The sequence below is a fragment of the Grammomys surdaster genome, unplaced genomic scaffold (genome assembly GCF_004785775.1).
Source record: "Grammomys surdaster isolate TR1022 unplaced genomic scaffold, NIH_TR_1.0 125231, whole genome shotgun sequence".
In the NCBI taxonomy this organism is placed as follows: Eukaryota; Metazoa; Chordata; class Mammalia; order Rodentia; family Muridae; genus Grammomys; species Grammomys surdaster.
The window spans coordinates 871,335-893,675 of record NW_021620120.1 but is presented as its reverse complement, the minus strand read 5'-3'; the positions used below and the strand labels follow the sequence as shown (position 1 = coordinate 893,675).

General features: G+C 40.0%; 1 protein-coding gene across 1 annotated transcript; it reads right to left on the bottom strand.

Moving 5' to 3' along the window:
- Positions 1-13,960: 13,960 nt before the first annotated feature.
- Positions 13,961-21,260, bottom strand: LOC114637261 (olfactory receptor 5V1). The gene is made up of 2 exons (XM_028785473.1): positions 21,233-21,260; positions 13,961-14,995 (listed from the first exon to the last, which is right to left on the bottom strand). Exon 2 carries the CDS (start codon positions 14,939-14,941, stop codon positions 13,988-13,990), a length of 954 nt encoding a protein of 317 aa, XP_028641306.1. The 5' UTR covers positions 14,942-14,995; positions 21,233-21,260; the 3' UTR covers positions 13,961-13,987.
- Between the last annotated feature and the right edge of the window lie 1,081 nt (positions 21,261-22,341).

Sequence of the window (22,341 nt, the reverse complement as noted above, 5' to 3'; positions counted from 1 at the left end):
AGAGTCTGACATACTCAGAGGCAGATGCTCACAACTAGCCATTGAACTGATCATGGGGTTCTCAATAGAGGAGTTAGAGTGAAGACTGAAGGAGAGCTGAAAGGATTTGCAGCACCATGAGGAGAGCAACAATACCAACCAACCACAGCTCCCAGGGTCTAAACCACCAGCCTGGGAGCACTTAGGGAGGGATCCAGCGCTTCAGTTGAATATGTAAAAGTGGAGGGCCCTGCTGGGCATAGGTGGAAGAAGAGAACCTTGACTGCATGAAGGCTGGATGCCCCAGGGGGTGGGAATTTTGAGGGTGGGGAGGTGGGAGTGGGGGGGGTAGATAGAGGTTACATCCACAGAGAAGGAGAAGGGGTGAGGGGATTGGGGGTTCCTGGGTGGGTGGGGGATGGGGTAAGGGGACAACATAGGAAATGTAAATAAAACATCCAATAAAAAAAAAGGAAAAAAAAAAAGAAACACCTCTGCATATGCCGTACGAGTATTTTCAGAATGGTTGAACTGAGGAGAGAAGATATACTCTGGAGGTGGGTGGCACCATCCCAAATGCTGGTCCTGGGCTGAATGAAAAAAAATGAAATTGTATGTGTTTATGATGTTCTGCATAATGTTTGAAGTATATAGCTGCTTTGTTAAATTACTAAATCCACCCCATTAGCATCTGTACTGCCTCACGTAATTATGAGTTAAGCTTCCACTCCAGTATTTTGGATAACACAAGTATATTACTCTGCACAACAGTGAACACATTGTGCATTAGACTCCTGACCTTGCACCCTTTCTACCTGAAACTTTGCATCCTTTGACCAGCATCTCTACAATACTTCCTCTAACCAGTCTAGCCTATAGCAACTAAACTTCATTTTCATCATGTACAAATTAACTTCCATCAGTGAGGAAGATGGTGAAGTATTTACCCCTTTTTAGATGATCTATTTCACTTACTGCCACAGCCTCTGGATGCATCTCTATTGTAACAAATCATAGGGTTTCCTTCTGCTTTACACACAGATAGTATTGTATTATATGTACAGTATGTTTCACTTACCCATTCATTTGGTGAACACAAATTTATTTTATATCTTGAAAGTTATAAACAACACTGTATACTATAATGTATAATATAATAAATTTACTTTTTATTAATATACCTCCTTTGGATTCATATACTCAGCATGGAATGGATGGATCAAATGGAATCTCTAGTTTTAATTTTTAACAATGCTAATTTAGATTCCTACAAACCATCATCATAACCAAAGTAATGATTGTATCTCTTTCCTCCCAAAGTTTACCGGTGTTTCTCTCTCTCTCTCTCTCTCTCTCTCTCTCTCTCTCTCTCTCTCTCTCTCTCTCTCTGTGTGTGTGTGTGTATTTATGTGAAGAGTACTTAATGTGAGCTCTACCTTCTAAACAAACTATGACATCCACAGTACTCTATAGTTAACTACCAGTACTGGGTGCTATGCAAACATCTAGAGCTTATTCTTCATAACAGAAAAGTTGTACACACTAAAAAAAACATCATTTCATTCCCTTGTTCTGGACAATCATTAGTGCACTTTCTGACATTAAATGACATATTGTTAATATCAATGTACATTGAATTTTACTATTATAGATGCCTTCCACTTTCTGTGGAATTGCACAGCATTTGTTCTTTAGAGATTTGTTCGTATCTTTAGCATATTTCATTCATCTATTGGGAAATAATATGAATCTCTTTTTAAATGACTGATTACATTTTCAAGCTAAGAACTGAAATACTTCTTTGTTTTTGGTGTTTGAAAATGGACAGCATACAGAGATGCAAAATAATGGTCACTACATTCACAACTTCATGTTTTTGCCAGATGTCTCTTCTTATCTGAGGTGGATATGGATCCATTTGGTTATGGGTTGAGTGGGACATCAGCAGAAATTGTTCTGAGATCTGGGTGAACTACCCACAGTACCAATTAACCTTAAAGCAAGATAATACTTAGTCACATTATCTTGCTATATTATAGATTGCTATAAAAATTAGTCACATGCTCTAATATAAATCAGTAAGAGATCTTCTGCACTGCTTTGATTTTTACTTATATTAAATTTGTTCACCTCTTTATAATTATGAAGACTGTTCTAATAATATGGGGGAGATTGCAGCTGGAAAGTCAGAGAAAATCAAAATTTTGATTTATGAGATAAGTTTTAATAAAATCAAATAAATTAAACAATTTTACTACTCATAAAATAAGCTTTCAATGTTGAAAAAATGAATGAATGGGTTGTATAACAAGTTAATAACACAAGAATGTTCAGGTACAATGTAACTATGCCATGTGAAATCCTTATTTGTGTTTATAATTTAGGATATTTAATAGACATTTTCATATAGCTTAGAAAGTAATGTATAAATATACAGAGTATAAATATACACTGAAATTATCTTTTTCTTATCTTTTACCACTTCGATTGACTTTTTCCAAAAGAACATTGTCACTAGTTTCTAGATGCTATAAAAGTAGGGGGACAGAGTCATGGGGATGAATTTGGCTCTTTCAAATGCAATTACAGAAGAATTTCTATAATGGAGCAACTGAACTCTGAGTTTACAATTAAATGTTTCTTTGGAGGAGAAAACCATCATCACTGTCCTTTTCTCAAATAACTTCTATATCTTGGACCAGAATATGACTTTTGTAGGTCATTCAGAGAGATGATTCATGTTTTGGGGGCAGGAATAATCTAATGAGATACACAAATTCATAATTCTATTGCATATGTCTATATGTGTTTATAAATTTATACAATGTTATAGGTGCATCTAAAAGTATAAGTAAGTTTACAACATGCACCTGTTTTTTTAAAGTAGTACAAAAAGTAATTATGGGTGATCAATTAACAAGTATTAGAAATAAGGCTGTGAGTTCATAGGCAATAAAACAATAACAACAGTAAACTGTAGGAAAGAAAATATGTCAAATTGTAGGACTGAGACATAATTTTAATTGTTCAGAGTGATATTGACTTATTATTGTGCTTGAACTATTATTTGTACTTGAATTAGAACTTAAAACATGACCATTAATACTGATTATGAACTTGATAGGCTTTGCCTAAGGAGACAAGACTGGGCACAAATGTGAGAAATTATTTTGATTAAGTTAATTGAGATGGAAAGACCCACCTTAAAGTGGGCAATACCATTCCCTAGGCTTAGATCCTGGATCCTGTAAAATGAGGAAGTAAGCTGGCACAAGATTTCATCACTCCCTGCTTCTGGTATAGATACAATGTGCCCAGATGCTCCAAAAGTCCACCACCATGGTTTCATGAGCAAGATAAACTAGCCTTTACCTGTGGCCAAACATACTTTTCTGTGATAATTAATCCTGACTGATAACTTAAACTGTATCTGGAATTAAGTTGATTTACTCTATTTTCAAGTTTATCTAACCTGCCTTTGCTGACATCGAAACCCAGCCTCTTTGGCCTTTCAACATGAACTGAGGATATTTGAATCTCCAAGAATCCCCAGTGCCAGACTGAGACTACTGAGACATCCATCACACAGCCTCCTGGACTGAGCGTCTACCACGCTCAGCCTTTCTAGTGTGAAGATAGGCATTGTTAGACTACTCTCACCACACCATGTAAGCCAATCTAATAACCTTTTTCAGTTAATATTCTTCTAAAACCCCTGACTAACATACCTTCTTTCTTTAAGTAGCTCTTTCCAGGGTATCTTATTACAGCAATAGGAAATAATTCTGATATAATTGTTATAACAATTCTTTAGTATATCTAAATAATATACTAAATACAATAAATGAATAAGAAAATAAATAAGTGCATGTACACATTTGCATAAACACACACATATATAATTTGTTCATTTGGTATAGTGATGAATACATATATTTACACACACATCTACATACATGTATGTATTTCCTACCAATAAGGTTCCAATTTACATTTATTCTGGGATAGTGACCTTAATGAAAAAGTAAGCTCCTTTGTGATTTCTTTAATTTTATTCTTTTTTAACAGAAATGACTCTCATGTATAGTAGACTGGAGCTTTGTGCAGTCACCTATTTCTTTTTCTCTAAGGAGAACTTAAACTTTCTGAGAGTTTATCGCACTATTGTTATTAAGTGGCTCACTACCAAAGGCCTCTTCTGGGAGTAATTGCTGAAACTATAAAGCAAAATTGAGACAGAGGCACCAGGGCTACTTAACAAGGAGGCTGCCCCTGAGGAGAACTTTGGGGATGATTAGCATGTGACCTGTTGAATCTCCTTCCTTTTCAGAGGACAGTTTTGATCCTTAGCAATTATGCATTTGCTGACCTTATTAAAACATTTATAACATTTTAATAACATGATTCTCTGAGAGCTTCCTAATGAGCCCCCAAGGGATCCACTGGTAGAACAAAACTTTTTCTACAAGAGCAGGTTTCCAGGAGACCATTTCTAACTGCAGGAAAACTGAAAACTGAAGGCTCTAATCAGCTGTGGTTTGTTCTGTGTACAGTGAGTGCATTATTTCCCAGTACAAATAAATATCAGAGAACACAGACTCTCAGTGAAGATTAGCAAGGTCTTAGAAAGACTGTACACTAGAACAAGGGATTCAAATTCCAAATTGTTTAGTATAATATTAATATAATAAAATAAATTAATATAATAAAAATATTTCTAACAGGTTCATTCAGCCTTTTAATTTTTTAATATTTCATTAAGCAATGATCAGTCAGGTGGTAGTGGTGGTGTATGTCCTTAATCTCAGCACTCAGGCAGCAGAGGCAGGCAGATCTTTGAGTTTAAGGCCAGCCTGGTCTACAGAGATAGTTCCAGGACAACCAAGGATACACAGAGAAACCCTGCCTCAAAAACAAAACAACCAAGCCAATAATCTCTGTTTATAACTTTCAATATAGAGTAGTATAAATGCTAAGACTACAGATTTTTAATAAAATTGTAAGCATGTAGACAATGTTTCCCCACTCATTAGGAGTGTGACCAAAGGAAACAACTCTGGCCTGGGTAACAGTTCTGGAATTCAACTGTTTATCAGTAATGATGACAGTTGCAGGACCTCCCTGCTGCTATGAATGTTAAATGGGCTGATATAGGAGCTAGCCGTATTAAGTAGAGTCACAAACAATAAACTTTCTAGAAGCAGCTGTCATCGGTCAGCTAAGACAATAACCATGTATTGTTTTTCAAAATTATTCTTTAAAGTACTTTTGCTCTTTATTTTCTTTTTCAATTAGTTCATTTTACAAAAAGAAAGTCATTATAGAAATTGTGCTAGTATTTAGTTATATTTTATCCAACTGAAAAACCCATGTCTTCCACTTGCAAGTCTAATCAGGGTAGTGTGTCTAGCGCCTGTTTTCATAGCTGTTTATTTGGCCAGTGATTTCAATCCCTTCTCTGTCCACAGAGATTTAAACAGGATGGGAAACTACATCTGGGAAAAGTAACCTCTGACTAATTTCATTTAAAGTTTTAAAATATAAAAACTTAAGCCCTAATTACTGGTAACACAATTGCACTCACTCTATTCCTCACTATACAGACGTAAAGCCTGAGCAACCTAAAGAACATGCTTGAGCAAGCTGGAAAGTGTTCATGAACACCCAGATTGAGTAAAACCACAAGAATTTAAAGAACCACCAGAGGTTTCCATCCTCTTTCAGATCAGGGTGAACACAACCAGAATGACAATAACATCACAGGTAGCTCTGCAGCAGAGGGAGAGAAAAACTCTAGAAAGAGACCTCTAACTCCGAGTCAAGGAGCCTGAAAAGCAATTCTTATACTCTGAAGCAGGAAGACAGAAGCCAAAATGTGTACCTGTGGTGGTTTCCTTAAAGAAACAGAACCAGGAGACAAATGAGTGTGCTTGTGAGGAGGCAGTGGATATTTTAGGATATTGGCTCCTTTGATTATGGAGATTCTCAAGTTCAAAACCACAGAGCAATAAGCAGGAGACCCAAAAAGGAGCTGATGTTGCAAGACATGTCCAAAGGCTCTCAGGCTGAACACCAAGGGAAAAGGTACTGTTGGTATTTAGTCTAGGCTCTGCCCCACAGTTACTTGGCAACAGGTATGCCTGACTCACTATAAAAGGGGCTACTTTCCCCCTCCTCTCTCTCTCTCTTGCTCTCTTCTCCTCTTGCTTCTGCTCTCATGGCCAGCTTTCTCCTCCTCCTCCTCCTCCTCCTCCTCCTCCTCCTCCTCCTCCTCCTTCTCTCTCTCTCTCTCTCTCCCTCCCTCCCTCCCTCCCTCTCTCTCTCTCTCTCTCTCTCTCTCTCTCTCTCTCTCTCCCTTTCTTGAAACTCCTCTCTCCATGCCCTGAATAAACTTTACTCTATACTATACTTTTTATTTATACTATTATACTATATTCTAAACTCTATTCTATACTATACGGTGTGGCTGGTCCCTCAGGGGAAGGAATGCCTCAGCATGGGCCTGCAGAGGCATCTCCTTCCTCCATACCTTACCATACCCCCACCAAACATATTCCTTTCTTCCCTATCTTTTTATAAAACACAACAGGTATTATGATTCAAATCTCATTTTTTAACTTTATTTATGTTTTATTGTTGTTGCTTTGTTTCCATGCCCATCCAATTTCATGGTAGCAGTAGCATGGGTTTCAGTGGGAACAGTACTCAAAGAGCAGAAGCTATGGGTTCAAATAGAGCTACACTTCCATTAGAGAGGAGGTAAAGAAAGCATAGCCCCTCCCCTCTCTTTCTTCTACCACCCCTACACACAGAGTGATTTTGTTTCTGCCCATTTCTCATCATGGAAGGTCTCCACATCATCTACTGTCTTCTTAAATTTCTTTTTTTCAGTGTCTTAAACCTTTCTTTGTCTACCCCTTTGGTTAGGTTTATTCACATATTTTATGAAAGAAGTAGGTAAGCAAAGGGGAGATAAAATGTCCATCACCTCCAGAACAATAAACCAGCAAACTCCTAATGCTAATAAAGAATTAAAAGGATGGAAAATAATGCAACCACCACAAAAAACTACCAGCAAAATTAAAGGAATTAGTAAATATCTCTAATAATAATTCTATTTGTCTTAGCTCTCCAATTAAAAGATGCAGACTAAGTGACTACATTAAGAAGGAAGATGGTGTGCCTTCTGCCCACTTGGCTTTCCCTTTCACTGCTAGGTTAATTTACTGGCTTGCTACTGCTGCTGCTTTCTTTGTTGATGTCAGGACAAGTTTTCTAGGCTTCCAACATAGAAAGAAGACTAGTGGGTCTCTAGGACCCTTCCAAATTTCAATTCCAGGACTGTTGAGACACCCATCCTCGGGAATTTTCCCAATCAGTGTGAGACAGCCATTATTTGACTACTCCAACTACTGAGACACCTAGTCTTACAGACTTAGCAACAACTGAGTGCTGAGACTTTTAGCTATGAGACTGCTGTTATTGAACAATTTAACAATATTGTGTAAGCTGATTTAGCGTGTATGTGTGCGTGTGTGTGTGTGCACACGTGTGTGGGACTTCGTAAGGGTATTCTGGTTCATGGCTGGGCAGGTGCCTAGAACCCCAAGACTCTGCGGGAGAACCAGCAGGAGTTTGGCACACCCTAGAACCCAGGGTCCTGAAAAGCAGTCTAGTCTCCATATAATTACATTGCTCAATCACATAGGCCGGCCATTACAGCTCCTCCCAAAGTGCACAGGTACAGGGTGTGACTAGAGGCCCCAGGCCCTAGGGATTTACATACTAATGAAGGCCAGAGGGTGGAGCAAATTAAGCATGCCTCCCCAGATCCTCCCCAGATCCTCCCCAGATCCTCCCCCTTTCTCCCTCCCTATATAACTCGGGACTGCCCTGAGTTTTACGGGGGTACTTCCAGATTCACCCACCATCTGCCATGACAATAAACCCTTTTGGAACCAAGGACTTCCTCATGCTATTGGGGCCTGCTGCCAACAAAGCCTCAGGCCACTGGAACCATAGGCATTCCTCCTGCATGTGGGATCCGCTGCAGAGTGGAAGCCTCTGGGACTCCACAACTGCAGCCCCCCTCTATTTTTTCCCCACATTTGGCACATCCAACGTGGGGCCACGAACAGCCACACAGCTACAGAAACTAAACAAGCTAGCTGAACAGCCATGTCTAAGCCAACTGCAGCTGCTTAATCTCTCACCCGGAGGACCTCTGCATTCCAGACACGAGGACCCACATCTTCAAGCAAGCTAGCCAGGCCACTGAGTCTGTTAAGCAAGTACAGTCTCTCCCATGGGTGCTGCTAGGGCCTCTTTCTTCTCCCCCAACCCCTCGTTTCTCTCGGCTGTGGGTTGTCTGGTTGTGCGCCCACATGCCCCCGTCTCAGTCCTTAGGCGGCCTCTCATCAGTCTGAGAACCCAAGAGCTTGAGACCAGTCGATCCCTGGCTGCCTCAGAGCACAGGGATCCCCAATCCCTCTCATTTTTCTCAGCTGTGGGTTGTCCGATCATGTGCCCTCATGCCCCTGTCTTGCTCCTTTGGCGGCCTCTCAGTGGTCTGAGAGCCCAAAGGCTTGAGACCAGTTGGTCTCCGGCCGACTTTGGGCCTGGAGATCCCCAATCCAAGAGCTCTGCACCCCTGTGGAACCAGAGTGAGAATTCCCTGTAACGGCCGTTTCTTTTGTAACGGCCGTCAGGTTCTGCTACTTTGTAAAGGCCGGCTGGTTCTGCTGCTCCGGTCCGCAGGCCAGGGTCTAGCAAGAGAGAGAGTGGGGACGGAGGAAGGGGGAAAAAGGGGCGAGAGACGCAAAAGATAGATACAAGCCAGAGTCCAGTGGAGTCTCTTCAAGTCTTCTTTATTCTCCTCTCTTCTTACTATATTCTCCTCACTCCTTCAGTCTCCTGACACCTCTCACTTTCTCACTCCTTCCTCTACTTCCTACTTCCTCCTACTACTCACTACCTCCTACTTTCTACCTCCTACTCCTCACTCCTCAATAGAAAGGAAATCCGGGTATTTATACCCTTTACCACGTGACTTGCCCTCGTGGACAATCTCAACTGAAGCCACTACGTCACGTGCCTTGTAGCCATGGATACCAGGAGCACCTGGCAGCTGGGGGCACTAAACAGTGTAACAAGATGTTTATCAGAGTGCGCTCAGCTATTGCAGGCTGTTGAAACAAGTCTCTTGTCAGGGTATATGGCTCAAGATGGCTGTAAAGATGATAGCCACTTTCGGCTAAGAGTCGGCTCCCAACAATTCCCCATGCCGGGCAGAGCCCCGCTGTGCTTGCCTGATGTTGCAGGGAATAAACTCAGCCAAGATCCCGTGTGCTCCTGCCATGCTGAGCTACAATCCCAGCCTACTGCGTCATGGCAGACGCACGGACCCACAACGCAACAGAGACTCATGCCCATGCATGCCCATGCATGGGCCTACATCATTCCCTACAGGTGGTAGAGGATTCAGGCAAAGCCAGCTCCAAGAGTACCTCCCCCCACACTGGTGCCCACCAAGAACCTCTCCATGGAACTGTGAGTAACTCCAGCCTAGTTTACAAGACTAGGCAGGTCTCTCTCTGTCTCCCTTCCTCTCTCTTTCTCTCTCCAAGTGTTTCAGGCCAGCATTTTCTCTCTGACTCTTAGCTACCACTAGCTCCTGCCTGGCTCAAAAGACTAGGTCTATCTCTTTCTCCCTCTCCTCCACGTGTTCTGCCGTTCAAGGACAAGATGGTGGCAGCTCCCTAGCCTCCACTCTGCCCATCCCCCAGCTCCACAGAGAGGGTTCCTTCACAGCTAATAGCTGTTTCAAGCCACAGCGCCTGCTGTGAATTGTTTTGAGCACTCCGGAGTGCCTACTTCAGTCTTTCAAGTGCTGCCTGCTCCAACTCAACAAGATGGCAGCAATTCCCCTAATCTCTGTGCTCTGCCCCTCCCCCAGGGTTCAGCCTTTTGCGCTCTGCCTGCTAGCTTCTCAGGAGCAATGGCTCTAAACTCTAGTCCTCAGTGATTTTTTCCCCCAGGGGTCAGTTTTTCACAGGCTGTCTGCTAGCCTAGTGTAGACTTCCCCCACTCCACCATTTGTGACCGGCTGGTTAAAGCCCAGCCAGCTTACCTGAAGCAACAGGGCTGGCTCCCTGCTTGCCCCCTTCCCCACTTCACCTTCTAGGTCATTTGCGGCCAGCTATAGCCCAGCTGGCTTGCCTGACAGAAGGTCTGAGACTCAGTCTGCTCTCTTTGCCCCTGTGTACACAGCCTTTCACTCCTTCTGACTCTCCTATCAAACGTCTATGTTTCTTGCTTTGAGCTTTTCTTCAAGGTTGGCCTTTTTCTCCTCTACATTTAGGATTCCTAAGAAAAACAAATGGAGAATTCTTTGGCCACTCTGCTAGAGCACCCAGCCACCACATGGTAGCCCGGCCACCACATGGCAGAGCAGGCCCCTACTCTTCTACTTCTAAATCTTCCATTAATGCCTTTTCTCCCAACAGGAATGCCTAAAACAACAGTGTTTGTGCTTTTCAACCCAAAATTTTTTGCTTTTTGTTTAAACGTCTCCTTTTCTCTCTAACACTCATGATATATTCCCAACTTTTTTTTTTAATTTTTAAGATTTCTTCAAGGTTCAAAAGTCATCTAGATCTACTTCCACAAGTTAAATCAACTATGAGATCACCATTTTTCAAATCTTAATTAACAACTAGTTTCCTTTTACAGACAAACTGTGCCTGCCTACATAATTAATATGATGTTTTTCTTCCTCCAAAACAGACTTACAGGTGACTTCTAAGAGTAGAATTTCCTCAAACACCTTTGCCTTTCTAGGATCTCAACGGCACACCATGACATGCCTGGTCCCAAGTAGCCTAATGCTTACTACACACCCTTTGCACACACACACCCCTGCCTGGGTGCTGCTTCCCTGTTGTAATTATTCTACAGGTGCTCCCACAAGTCCAGCAGAGACAATGCCACCTCCTGGAACCTGCCTAGGATGCCATGCTGTCTTCTTGCAGCCACAGCACCTGACTGCAGATTCCAGAGACACGCTGAGATCCAGAGACACAGGCTGAACTCTAGACACACGCCAAGATCCAGAGACGCTCACTGAGTCCTACAGACAGATTCAGACCTTCCAGCTACAGTTGAACTCTTTTGTCAAAGTCAAATAGCTAAAGTTACATGTTAGTAAGGAAAATATAATGCCTATTTAGATTAGTCAGCTGTCATTACCCTCAAACTGTATCACCTGCGTTCAATTGATTCAATGATCCCTTGCCTTCCCAACACCCCCCTCAACTCCCCTTATCCTGTGACTTAATTTTGCTAACCCCTCTGGCCTACATAGTGCTTTATTTTGGCTTCCTCATCCATAATTTTCACCACAGACGACACAGTGACCCCCCCTTTTTTTAAAAAAAAAAGTAAAGGGGAGGAGATGTGGGACAACGTAAGGGTATTCTGGTTCATGGCTGAGCAGGTGCCTAGAACCCCGAGACTCTGCGGGAGAACCAGCAGGAGTTTGGCACACCCCCAGAACCCAGGGTCCTGAAAAGCAGTCTAGTCTCCATATAATTACATTGTTCAGTCACATAGGCCGACCATTACAGCTCCTCCCAAAGTGCACAGGTACAGGGTGTGACTAGAGGCCCCAGGCCCTAGGGATTTACATACTAATGAAGGCCAGAGGGTGGAGCAAATTAAGCATGCCTCCCCAGATCCTCCCCAGATCCTCCCCCTTTCTCCCTCCCTATATAACTCGGGACTGCCCTGAGTTTTACAGGGGTACTTCCAGATTCACCCACCATCTGCCATGACAATAAACCCTTTTGGAACCAAGGACTTCCTCGTGTTATTGGGGCCTGCTGCCACCAAAGCCTCAGGCCACTGGAACCATAGACATTCCTCCTGCATGTGGGATCCACTGCAGAGTGGAAGCCTCTGGGACTCCACAGCTGCAGCCCCCCTCTATTTTTTCCCCACACACATGCACGTGCATGTGCACTTGTGTGTGTTCTATTATATTCTGTTTCCTCTAAAGACTCCCAACTAATGTCTTCATATGCTTAACCAACCTGTCTCCCACCAATAAAACCAACTTGGACATTGTATAATTTTGATGTGATCTTGAATTCAGATCACAAGTGGTTTGTGACTTTTTTGAGTCTATGTTCACCAGAAAAATTGGTCTGCAGCTCTTCCTTACTAGATAATGAAATATAAAAACAGTAATTAAATACTTATACATACCTTTTCTGATGACTTGTTACATAACTAAAAATGTTACTCCCTCTCAAAAAGTCTACTTCATTTTCTATATATTTTATATCATGGTCTTCTACACTTTTAGAAAAATGTTTCCTAAGCTTAAGATACTCTATAACATAGCTATGTGAACCTAAAAAATTCCATTGTGATACTCTATCTTTTGATGCAGTTATAAATATGAACTGAAATACCTTACTGTCTTTCAAGCAATATGTGTGTGTGTGTTCACATATGTGCCACATCATGTGAATGCAGGCCAGAGAACAAATCATAGGTTCCCATGTGGGACCCTTGGATCAACCTCAGGTCATCTGGCTGGACAGCAAGTGTGTTTACCTGCTGGACCATCTCACAGATCTCTTATTTCTTTTGCACATAGAAAATATAGTACTGATGCTAAAATTCCTTGCCAGGGGAAATGTAAGCAATGTCTCCACTTTCTTCTAATGTTCCAAGGTTTAGCAAATGAAGATACAAGTTTGCCAAAGTTCACTATGCAAATTAGTTTATTGAGCTTACAAAGCATAGGTAAAGAGTAACTTACAGGAGTGTGGATGTTCCTCCTCTAATAGGCTGCATCTGAAGAGCATTACCCAGCAGGAATGAGGTATCCTGTAATAGCTATTCCTGGTTGTCAACTTGACTACATCTGGAATGAACTACAACCCAGAAATGGAGGGCATACCAGATATTGAGACTGGAAGACACAAGTTTCTGATCTGGATCTTGACATGGAGATCTTGAGCTATAGTAGCCATGAAAAGCTTAGGCCCAAGCAAGGAAGTACATGCTTTAATCCCAAGAGACTGAGGCAAGCAGATCTCTGAGTTCGATCTCAGTCTGGAACAAAGCAAGTTCCAGAACCAGGCAAGGTGGTACATACCTTTAATCTAGGCTACACCTTCTTCTGGAGGCCTACATAAAGGCATTGGAAGAAGGAAGATTCACTCTTGCCTGCTTGCACTTACTTGCCAACACATCTGTTGGAACCTACCTCTTCAGAATTCGACCTTATATGGCAGACCAGGTGAAACAGCTAGTTTTGAGGACTGAGAAACTCCTAGGCTTTTGAATTTGCCATTCACAGGTGCCTATTGGTGGGTTAGTTGGACTACAGACTGTAAATCATTACAATAAATTCTATTAGTAATATAAAGATATTCCATAAGGTCTGTGACTATAGAGAACCCTGACTAACACACACCTATAGCCCCATGGATGGGGATTCCTCCCCTAGTCTTCTGGCCTATATACTGTAACCCCTCCCTGAGTCCATGTTGCATACAAGTGGCAGGGAGCACCTGGATACTCAAGTAGGGTCTGTGGCACTTGTACTCCTCCATGAGAGGGTATAAACAGTAAACAATCTCAGATAAGATGATATTTTGCAAGAGGGTGCAGTCGAATGTCCCAAGACAGCAGTTGCTTGGCTCAAGGACAAGTCTTTCATGGCAAGTAATAAGCCATGAAGTCTATCAAGCAAATATGGATAGCATGAGAGAGAAACCATCTTTAGCTGAGGATGCCAATATGAAGAAGACAAATAAAAAGGACAGAAACTAAATAAGAAATTCTGTTACAGACTAACAAAAGCTCAGATATGTACACTTAGGGTTCAATATGCCAACTCTTCATTTTATTTCCAAATATCACAAGCAGGTTTTAAGTCAAATATAACTAGCAACAACTGTGTGGTGAAAGGATTGTTGATTACAGGTAAGCAAGGTTACATATCAGAAGAGAAAACTAGTGGCTGCCGCTTTCTTCCTATGGCCTTCACAGCCTCTTTGATGTCCTTATTCCTCAGTGTATAAATTACAGGATTCAGCATGGGCGTGACAACACTATACAGCACTGAGATCAATCTGTCTTTCTCTAGCGAGTAAGATGAGATGGGTCTTACATATGTGAAGATGGCACTGCCGTAATAGAGAATAACAATGAGCAGGTGGGAGGCACAGGTGGAAAAGGCTTTGTGCCTCCCCTCAGAGGAGTGGATCCTCAGGATGGTAGAGATGATGTAAAGGTAGGAAAGGATGATGCACAGGAAAGGAGTCCAACCTATGAGGATCCCAATGGACAGCAAAGCCAGTTCATTGAGGGCAGTATCACCACAAGACAAGATCAACAAGGGAGGTATGTCACAGAAAAAATAATTGATCTGATTGTTACCACAGAAGGGCAGGCGGAAGGTCAGAACTGTGTGCACCACAGAGTTGAGAAACCCACCTGTCCAGCATGAGGCTGCTAACCAGATGCACAGGGCCTTGTTCATAATTAATGAATACCTTAAGGGCTTACAGATAGCAATGTATCGGTCATATGCCATTGCTGCCAGGAGGAGACATTCTGAGCCAACAAAGAAAATGAATGCAAAGAGCTGGGTCACACAGCCTCCATAGGAAATGGTTTTCTTCTCTGACAGAAGATGCGCCATCATCTGGGGGACGTTAGTAGTAGTATAGCAAATGTCTATAAAGGCAAGATTTCCTAGGAAAAAATACATGGGTGTGTGTAGGTGGGAGTCACTCATGGTCACCACGATTATAAAAACATTGCCTCCTAAAGTACATATGTAAGTCAGAAAGAAGATGGTGAAGAGTAAAAACTGAAATTCATTCAGGTGGGAGAATCCTAAGATGATGAATTCAGATGGAGCTGTTTGATTCTTTCCTTCCATGATGTCAGCTGGTTTCTCTTTGTGAATTTGACAAATGGGTGCATTGATAATAGTCTGCAAAACAAGAAGGCAAGTGCTAGTACCAATAATGTCACCACCAACTACATTGGATACCAAACCACAAATGAAGCACTTCTTTGCAAGACACAACCCATACCTGCTGCTCAAGATATATGTACATGTTCCCAGTGTTTTTTTATCCCGGAATCAAGTCCCTGTGGAATATACAATGGTAACATTTTAAACTGAGAAAAATCACAGGAGGACTCTTATCTTCTAAGGCTGCTCTTTTGATAATGCCTAGGTCTAGCTCTTCTGCATTTACTTGGTGACAAGCAGACATGATGCATTGTAGACAGAATAGTTGATCATAACTGATAGAATCCCAGGGCTTCAGATTCTATTGTACAGCCATCTCTGCTCCTTTCCATCTTTGGAGACGAATACTAAATTCATGTCTTTTTTTTTTCTTGTTAAAATTAATGTGTTTTCGGAAAGACTCAAGTCCACATACCACATAGATATTTGTACATCCATATTGGTTTCTGTACTTGTTATAATAACTACAAATGAAACCAGCCTAGATACCCACCAATAGATGATTGGATTTTTTAAATGTGGTGCATATATGCAATGAAATTTTATGATAAAGAATCAGTTAATGGTATTCCATATAAATGCATTAACCCTGACTTAGATATAAATCAAGAATGCTGGTCTGAAAGTAGGTACAACAAATAGCTGCAGTCATTTAAAGTTTTATAAAGTAACTACAGGGCTAGAGAGATGGCTCAACAAGTAAAGGAGCTTTCAGAAAAGACTAATTACTTGAATTCAATCCCCAGAACCTGTGAGATAGAAGGAAAGAGTCAACTCTTTCATGTTGTCCTCTGATCTCCACACACACATGCCACAAACATACATGTTAATAAATAATTAAATAAGTAGTAAAACATATAGATTATTTTTATCCCATTGTTATCTATATTTCTGATTCTACTGAAAATCATCGTTTGCTGTTAGAAGTTATTTAAAAATAAAGCAAACTTTTCCTGTTTCCCATCCTCATAACACTGTTTTATTTACCTGGGGCCTGGTAAATTTCAATAGTAAGAATTAAAATTAGACTCCATGAATTTGGGATCTTGTCACTTTTACTTTTATAAATCTTTCAAGGATTTATGCCTGTTCTAGTTAGGCTTTTATTGCTGTGATAAACACCATGACCAAAACCAACTTGATGAGGAAAGAACTTATTTTAGCTTATTTTATAGTCCACCACTGTTGGCAATCCAGAACTCTAGGCACGAACCTCAAGACAGGAAATAAAGTAGAGGCCATGAAGAATTGTTCCTTAGTGGCTCCTCCCCAGAATTTGTTTAGCTTGCTTTCTTATACAACACAGAACCCATCCAGAGATGTTTGCCACCTGTAGTGGGCTGGGCCTTACCACAATAGTCACTGATCAAAGAAATATTCTATGAACTTTCTCACAATCTGGTGGGAATATTTTCCAAATTAAGGGTTCCTCTTTACCTCTTCCCAAATGATTCTATTGTGTCAAGATGGCATTTTTTTTTTTCGAGACAGGGTTTCTCTGTATATCCCCGGCTGTCCTAGAACTCACTCTGTAGACCAGGCTGGCCTCGAACTCAGAAATCCGCCTATCTCTGCCTCCCAAATGCTGGGATTAAAGGCGTGCGCCACCACCACCCGGCCAAGATGGCATTTTTGATCAGTTTTTAAGCAAGACAATACCAATCAGGGAGATTCAAGAGCCATTGGCTGATTCAAGATTCCCTTTCTGATGAACCATCAAAAGTACTATAGGAATTTTCTCACTATTTTGAAGAAATTTAGCCATAATATCTCAGCTACTCTTGTTTGGTTTGTTTTTGTTTTGTTTTGTTTTGTTTTGTTTTTGAGACAAGGCCTCATCCTGTAGCCCTGGCTGGCCTCACTACTCACTCTGGAGACTAGGCTGGCTTTGCATTCACAGAGATTTGCCTGCCTGTGGCCTCTGGAATTAAAGGCATGTATACCACACTTGGCTTCAGCTACTCATTACAAAAATCCAGTGGGATGCACAGCATTCTCTCTCCCATATTCTAGAATAAGTCACAGTCTCAGCAAGATAAATCTGTCAGAAGTAACACAGAGGATAAAAAGACAACTTCCCTCTCCCAAGAGAACGTACATACAATTGGTGGCTGAAGTTGTAATTTGTTTTATCTAGTGACAACAGAATGCTGTTTAAAAATATTTTCTTGTTTTTAAGACAATTAAAAATCATGCAATTGGATGTTTTAATGTTTGTTCCTGTAACTATTAATGTGTTCTGCCCACATTCACAGAATCAATAATTAAGCCCAATTGTTACCAATCTTCTACTTGAATGGTTATTTTAAAAAATTAAATGCTAGTGTATTTTTGCATCTTACCCAAGTTGAACACTATTTCAAGTTTTATGTTTGTGTTACTAAAAGATACTCTTCCAGAGCCTAGGCTAAGTCAATTAGTTAAAATATTTTAACTGCAAGGAGAATTATTACACAACAATTTGATTACCAAATAACACCATATATGTGTGTAATATTTATTACACAAATTATAAAAATGTTGAGTTAAATAAAATATTTTCCTTTTTAATGTCATTTTAAATGAAAATATTGTGTATTTATTCAAACAATGTATTTTATTGATTTCCCTGACTTATACACAGTTTTATACATTTTAATTACAAGTTTGAAAAGCAACTGTCTGTATTTTTAATTGCTTCCTTCACTTGTCATGAACTATTATGAAGATTTTCAGTGGCAGGAAAGGTGAATTGGATAAAGATTTGCATTTTCATAATGTAATGTCTCTTCATCAGAATAAATGAATTCTGTAATACAGCATTTATTCCTCTACAAAAGAATCTCCAAATTCTAATCTCTGATCCACATCTTATCCAACTTAACTCTGCCTCTGCTTTCAAGTTATTATTTTTTTAAATTTTTACTTCTGTGGAAGCATTAAGCCAACCCTGTAGGCTCATGTTTTCTGCTCATTTTATTTAGCAAGCATATTTTCATAACTCTCTGCCTGCCACATATGGGCTAGTTTACTAAAGATGAAAACAGAATTTGACCATGCACCAGAATGATATACTGAAGATTATCTTGCATAAAATATTTTCATAATATCTAAAAAATCATAATTATTACTGTAAAGGAAAGCAGTAAAGAAGATGACCTGGTTTGAAGACTAGTTAACAAAAACTTTCAAGAAAAGAAAATTTATGTGAGCCTCATGAATGAACCTGAGTTGAGTAGATCAGGCAAGCTAGACGTAGAAATCTCTTCATGTAAAATAAAGGACAGATGAAAAGGCTCCAGGTGTAAAGGCAGCATGAGACCTTAGTGTAGGCAAAGACGCTGCTCTTCAGGGAGCAAGGGCAAGAGACTTCTTTGGGAAAGATAAAATCATTAAGATATATGAGCAATAGAAAAAAATTCAAGGACACGAGATGTCTGTGTTCTGACAAAGGTAAGTGTTCTCAAAATAAAACATAACATATTTATCAAAATAAGACAAGCATTTGAACAATGAAACTGGGGTGGAAGTGGGGGTGGGAGAAGAAACAGATGAAATGAGCCCATTGGATTTACTCTTTCCATCATTCAGAAAAGAGTCACACTGGAGAGCTGGGTTGGAAAGAAATGGAGGAGCTGGGTGACATCAGGAAATGCCATCCTTAAAATTCAAAATGAACAAGGAATACAAGTTTAAGATAATAACTGACATAAGCTAAACACTTTTTAAACGAACCATGGGATAAGTCTCATGACATCTCGTTCTGACAAATGCACAATACAAAAAAGTAAATATAAAATAGATATGCCGTGTTAGAAAACTTACGGGGGTTAAATTATTTTCTTAAAATGGTACTAATTTAAAAATGGCAATATTGAGAGGCACATTTCAGTCCATTTGAAGCCACAATGAGATCCTAGTTTAACAAATGGTCTATGGAGTTTCTCACTGAAACAAAGACAGCAGGAAACAGTCTACAGCTGGAATGGATCATGGTTCAGTTGTGGCCATGTGCAACTAGAGGCATCTTTAAGATATCAAAGAGAATCAGTACTTGAACTTTAGAAGAAATGTATGTACTAGAGAGATAAATTGTGATATATCAATATGCATGTGAATGGAAGCAGATGAAGAAAGAAAGGGAGGAAGGAACATGGAGATGGACATTTTTAGGGCCTTGATTAATTGCCACACTGGTTAACTAAAGAAAAAAGACCGACAAAGAAAAAAAATAGAATAAAGAAAGCCAGGGAATCTCCAAATCAGACTTGAAGTATAAAGCCTGGTGCAAGGAAGATGTTTGTAAATACAAGAAAAGCCCTAGTTAACCACTCAGATATTTTTCATGAGGAACTTTTCCTGCTGATGACTATACCTGAACAGACAGGCCTTATTATATCAGCAATCTAGAGCCTAGTGACACAGGAAGGAATGGGGTCACAGGTCCATCTCCCTCTTCAGGATCTGCTTCACACTCAGAGGCCCTCAGACACCTAGGTTTTGACACCTAGGCTCACACTCAAGTCTCCTGTTCCATGAGGACTTCTCTTCTCTCCTTTCCAGTCCATCAGCAAGTTCCCACATGGTAAAGCAAATAGAAAAACTGAAACCATGAATGTTTCTCCACTAGGATTACTTGCCTTGAAAGTTCTCCCCAGACAGGCTTCATAAGTCTAGTATTTATAGACACACAACCTGTATGTTTCTCCCTAACCCTATTTCTGTCTGTCAATCTTTGTTCAAACCTCAATTTAAATGCCACCTTTAGTTTCAAACACAAAAAGATGTTTCTTCCATCCTGGGAACTCTGCGGGCCTTTGTTTCAATATCAGCTATAAACCTTAAGTATAATCTGTTTATTTTTCTGACTTTCATCACCTATTCTGGTGATAAATCTTTTCAGAGTAGATACCACATCTTATGTATTTTCTAGTAAAGTAATGAACATACATGTTAAAACATTCAGCAATAACCCAAACCTTTGAAACATCAGACACTAGCAAAATTTCCAAAAAAGAATGAAAGAGAGAAAGAAAGAAAGAAAGAAAGAAAGAAAGAAAGAAAGAAAGAAAGGAAAGAAAGAAAGAAAGAAAGAAAGAAAGAAAGAAAGAAAGAAAGAAAGAGAAAGAAGAAAAGGAAAGGAAAGTTCTTTTCTTTTACATGATCAGAATGCTGAAAACCTTGGGGGAAGTTCCTAAAAAGCATATCATTATTCTCATAGAAACCAAAGGAGTTATAAATTTATTGTTATAAAGAATTACTAAGGTCACACAGTTAACAACTCCACATTAAAACCAGAAATAAAATATTTCCATTTCTAAATCACGAACAAAATTCTGAAAGCATTTCCTAAATGAAGTAGGCTAACTCAGCACCAAACAGCCTGAGCACAATAAATCACTAATAAAAAAATAAATGCTCACTCAGAACTACAGGGGAAGTGACCTTTTTTCTCCCCTTGCAAAACCAGACAATATAACACAAAAAAAAAGAAAAATATTTCTTTTTCTTTCCCTTTTTTTCTTTTCTTTCTTTCTTTTTTTTCTTTCTTTTTTTTTTTTGGAATCATGCGTGGTAGGTAAGAACTCAAGAACAGTTTTTAAGCACCTACAGGGAATGTTTTTCAAAACATTTAAAGGAAAAGTTTCCTCTCTGTTCAGGACTTTCATGTCTAAAGAATCTAATGTCTCTCTTTAAAGAATGTATTCAAGAGAACAACCTTAGAAATGCAGAATCTTTATATAGCCCAGGTCTTCTAAAATATGCCTTGTGCAGAGCACTGGAGAAAAGTGTATTGTCCATTACCTGTCACTGAAAGCACATTAAAAAAAACACATGTAAAATTGTCACACAAGAGCCCAATAATAAATAAGAGATAGATAAAACAGTATCAGACAATTCTTGTGAGAAACACAAAGTATCTTCCTTACTGTTCTCTGCAATCCAGCCAGTGGTTCCTTTATTGAAAAAGGAATCAGCAGGCTAACAAAGACACATTACATAGAAATTAAATTATAGAATCCCCCTAGTTTACACAATCAACCCACTCCTGCCCCTCATCTTGGGACGGAATGTTTGGATTCTTCACCTTGGCAGTTCTCTGATCCTCACACCTTCCTTTCCCAGCACTCAGTCTTTCATCCAAAGATCAAGACAGAAAAGTCTGTCTCTAAGAGTAATGGAGTTATAGCTATGCAAATTAAAACTACTTACTTAGTTGAGATAAAAAATTCTCAACAGAGATCACTATACAGACTCTATAGGTTGCTGTAGCGTTGTGTTTAAGAGGTGCAGAATAATATCCCTAGAGAGTCTAAGAGTTCCAAGAGCAGCCTCAGTCTCTGCAGGCAGATTCATGGGACAATACCCTCCAGACATAGAAAGTCCCACATCTTGCTTTGGTTTGGTTTTTCCTATTTTCATCTGCAAGATGAGACCACAGCTTTATGTGGAACTGAGATGTCTAAAATTATTTAAGGTTTCCTTTTTCCCTACTATGACTTCAAGGTCTTCTGACTTTTCTTTCTGAAACTGGTATCGTGACTGTGCCCAAGTGTTTGTCTCTTGTCAGTACACTGTGAGAAAGTGAGAAAACCATGCCAGCTCTGAACACTGAACTGCCTCCCCACACTTTCCTTTTTCTCTTTCCCGACTGCCACTCTGATGAAATTTTAGAATTCTTTGAGCTGCAAATTCCTTCTTGAAAATAAAGCTGTGGGTTTGTTTTACATTTTAATTGTGATTAATGTATTCCTTTACAAAAAGACAATATATAAAAATTTAACATAGTGTCTACCTAGACCCTTTATGTCTCCCCACCCAATGCTGAGCTCAGTATTCCAATTTTATCTACCTGAAATAGGTAGATAAAATATCTCCTATTTTATCCACTCTTGTTTTGGACATTTGATCCCACAGGGTATGTATACTGGGGGACCCTGGAGCAGATGAAAATTTGTCTAGACTGTGGGCTGCAAAGCTCAGTGATACCAAGCAGTAGTTCCTGGTATGCAAAATGAGAGAAACTTCTAAAGAAAATGCAGCCCTGACACTATCATGCTCATTACCATCTGGCCTCAAACAACATTCACTGTGCAGTGAGAACAGAGGAAGCATAGTAGAGTCCACAGGTGACCTCTGAGATGACCCTTTCCTATTGAAACTGATAAGACAGATACCAATGTCAAAGAGCTGGAAAGAAGAGTCTTTTTTTAAAATTTTTTCTCAAATCATAATTCATTCACACAGGGGTATAAACACAGAAAGGCAGGATGTGGGGAAGGGAATGACACTGGAGTGTGGGTATTCAGGGGGAATACAGA